The following is a 3833-nucleotide window of genomic DNA, read 5'->3' as shown; positions in this document are numbered from 1 at the left end:
CAAAGTCTGACAGGGAGGACGCCCCTAGACTTATACCCTGGAGTAAAGGCCCCAAGTCTGACAGGGAGGTTGCCCCTAGACTAATACCCTGGTGGGGTACGAATAATGAACCTTTGTTGATGTTATGGAATTGTGCGCCAGAACTCAAAGAAACTTCAAGTCTCCTGAGCTTTTTCTACATAGATGAAAGATGGCTATCCAATAGGCGAGTAGCCCCAACTTGCCACAACAGTTGTCTACTCTCTGAACAATTTTGAAAATTCACAGACACCCCCTTTAACTCTATAGGGAAAGCATTATGGACATTTTTGCTGGCCAGTCTATTTACCAATTACTATATAGGGAGGGTCAAAATGCCCCCACCACTGAAACTTTCATATTGTAAAGTAGCTCGTAAGCTATAAAAGGTTGGGGACCTCTGCTAAACAATATCTTTTTTAGACTGTTCAGGAATATTTCTTTGATCACCAGGAGGAACTCAAGATGTCAAAACATCACCTGGGTAAAGAGACAAGTCACTATAACAGCTATTGACTACGGTGTTTCCCCCAAAATAAGACAGGGTCTAATATAAATTTTTGCTCCAAAAGATGCGCCAGGGCTTATTTTCCCGACAGCCAGACTACCCAATCTGTGTGTGAAAGCCCAACCTTTATTGTCGCTCACACAAGCGCTCAGACCTTTGTTGTTGGTGTTTTAACTGCATATTCTGAGCAGTAAAAATGCTGCCAAAGCCCTCAGCCGCTCACACAGGATCACTTCCTGGTTACGGGATTCATAATTCCTGCCTTCACGAAGCAATGGCTGTGATTCGTTCTTCAAGCATTGATTGGCTGATATGTACTAATGATTAACCCCTTAATGACACGGTCCCTTTTTTTTTCCCATTTTCGTTTTTTCCTCCCCCCTTTGAAAAAAATTGTAACTCCTTTATTTATCCATCGACGTCGCTGTATGAGGGTTTGTTTCTTGTGGGGCGAGTTGTATTTTTCAATGTTTCTATTTAAAGTACCATATAATGTACTGAAAAACTTTTGAAAAATTCTAAGTGGAGTAAAATTTTTTTAAAAAAACGACATTCCGCCATCTTTCACTGCATCTTGTTTCTACGGCGCAAAACCGACACAACTTTATTCTATGGGTCAGTACGATTGCTACGATACCAAACTTGTACTACTCTTTTTTTATTTTCAAAGACTTAAATTTTTTTTCAATTATTTTCTTTTCAATTAAAAAAAACTTTATTCATTTTTTTTTTACATTACTTTGAAGTCCCCCTGGGGGACTTTAACATGTGATACTTTGATCGCTCCTGCAGTAATGCTATACTGCTTTTTGACAGGCAGTCTATCAAGCCCCCCCACGGGGATGGCTTGATAGGCAGTCTGTTAAGGCAGCCCTGGGGCCTTTCATTAGGCCCCCGGCTGCCATGTCACCTGCACAGCTCCCCCGATCTCACCGCGGCCGTGCGGAACCCCCGAACATCATTCGAGGGATTTAAATGCTGGTGTCAGAATTGACAGCGGCATTTAAATGGTTAATAGCCGCGGGTGTCAGCTGTTATAAACAGCTGACGCCCGCACTGTATGAATAGAGATTGCCACGCAACCTTTCTTTATACATACCCCGACGCTCCATGACGTACCGGTACGTCATTGGTTGTGAAGGGGTTAAGAGAAGCATAGAGTCTAGATCACAAGAGGTAATTATCCCCCTCTACTCTTCCTTAGTCAAACCTCATCTGGAGTTCTGTTTCCAGTTCTGGGCACCCCACTTTAAAAGTGACATAGACAAACTGGAGCAAGTTCAGAAAAGGAGAGTCTAATGGGTTGACGTAGCAAGTTCCAAAGTATAGGACAGTGGTGGCAAACCTATGGCACGCGTGCCAGAGGTGGCACGCAGAGCCCTCCCTGCTGGCACACGCCACCGTCAGAAGCTCATCACGGCAGTGAATACCGGCAGGGGCCGCGGCTGTGATGCAGCAAGGTCACGTGGGCCGGCGGCGAACCTAGAAGCAAGCGATGAAAGAAGAGGCAAAATTCTGCAATGAAGAATTGGTAAAACTGGAAATCGATGAAAGACGAAGGCGACAAAAGTAGAGGTATGACTGTATCTATAATAAAGGAATCTAAGTAATAAAACAAAAATACATAATTGGTATCATTGTATGATTTGCTATGATCCATAAAAGTCCAATCTATCAAAGTAATGCATTATTTATCCCGCACGAAGAACGTCGTCAGAAAAAAAAATAAAGAACGCCAGAAATGCGCTATTTGTTAGCCTGCCTCCAATAAAAAATGCAATAAAAAGCGATCAAAAAGTCGTATCTATTCTAAAATGGTACCAACGCAAACTACAGGACATCCCGCAAAAAACGAGCCCTTGCACAACTATGTCAACGGAAAAATAAAAAAGCTATTGTAGATAAGCACAGTACTAGTCATTAAACAGTTAATTATGGGTGACTTCAAGTGGATGAGGCCTTGGTGATAAACACCTGCAGTCACCATGGCAACTGTGCTGATGTCATCCACAGCTAGGCCTATGTCATAAACTGCCTACACAATAAAACTCCATGACGGAAGGGGATACGGCCAGATGCAGCGTGGTGCTTGGTGTGTCTGGAGACCTGAAGCTTCACCATCTGTGAGGGAGGAGGGGACGCCCGCCTAGCCAGCCAGATCAGCCATATTTACCTAGCCAACCCGATCAGCCATAACTGCGCAGCCAGGCAGATCATGTCTATTATCCCTAGCGATCCATGGGGTGACAGATGCTGCAGCCAGATCTCCGTCATATCCAGTATCCGCTGCCCGGAGAGGTCACATTTGGATATCTCCATTAGGCATCACACGGGGCCTCTGCTTTGCCCTCGCCTTGTTTACTAATAACTATCATATGTTCTGTTATAGGATGTATTACTGTAAGTATGATGAAATGTATCAATTCTGATAAATCTGCTGTTACATATTGGCATTAACCCCCTAAGCCCAGAGGGAGGGCCGTCCTCCAGCCATGGCTCCCCAGAGGTTTCCTCCACAGGGGGTTTTTCCTCTCCTGAGTGCTGGACGATGACTCTTCGTGAGTCGGAGGTGCGCCATTTTCAGTGTCTTCTTATAGCAATTGGTCTGATCTTAGATTTGAGACTCTGAATAAAAATATGTTATTTCAAATAAAATGTTGTCAATTAAACACCAATGAAAGTGTCCTGTGTATTTGTTTCACAATCTTTGGTTTGGGAGAGGTTGTTTGGGACTCAAGATCCATCACATATGACACAATGATGAAGCCGGACATCCAGTGGGGGCATTTGTAATCCAGATTTATCTCCTCTGAGTTGAAGTCCTCAGACAAAAACGCAGTGCGGGTCAGAGCCTCGTTCTGTTTTGCCTCTGGGATCTGATCTAGTTTGGTGCCGATCACCAGCAGAGGGATCTGGTTGCTTGCAAACTGCTCCCGGTCATAGTCCCTGTTGGTCACCAGCACCCCTGCTGGCAGTAGATGTTGATTCAGGTCTTCTAAGGACAAGCAGTTCAGGTTCTGAGATGTCTTCTTGTTTGTGAGATCATGAACGAGGACAATACCGTTAACACCATTGTAGAACACGGCTCTGGTGCTTTTCATGCTGCTTGCACTGCCCACCAACCCTCCAACGTGCCACAACTCAATATAAGATGTCTCCCCTCCGGGGTTCCTCTCCCGATACTCATGCAGCCAGGCATCCACCGAGCAGCCAACTGTCCATGATTCGTTTCCCAGGACTTGGTCATGACATAGCAAATGGACCAAAGACGATTTTTTTCAATACCTGAGTTATCTAGCACCAGTTA

At 44.6% G+C, this 3833-nt stretch overlaps 1 protein-coding gene across 1 annotated transcript; it reads right to left on the bottom strand.

Annotated features, from left to right (window-relative positions):
- Positions 1 to 3186: 3186 nt before the first annotated feature.
- LOC136625358 (rab-like protein 3) lies at positions 3187 to 3833 on the bottom strand (the record flags this gene model as incomplete). The annotated part of the gene is given in 2 exon segments (XM_066599524.1): positions 3187 to 3804; positions 3807 to 3833. Coding segments are annotated over 2 exon segments (645 nt in total), but the record flags the coding sequence as incomplete, so codon positions are not given.

This window comes from Eleutherodactylus coqui, chromosome 1 (assembly GCF_035609145.1).
Source record: "Eleutherodactylus coqui strain aEleCoq1 chromosome 1, aEleCoq1.hap1, whole genome shotgun sequence".
Classification (NCBI taxonomy): Eukaryota; Metazoa; Chordata; class Amphibia; order Anura; family Eleutherodactylidae; genus Eleutherodactylus; species Eleutherodactylus coqui.
This window is presented reverse-complemented; position numbering and strand designations above follow the sequence as displayed.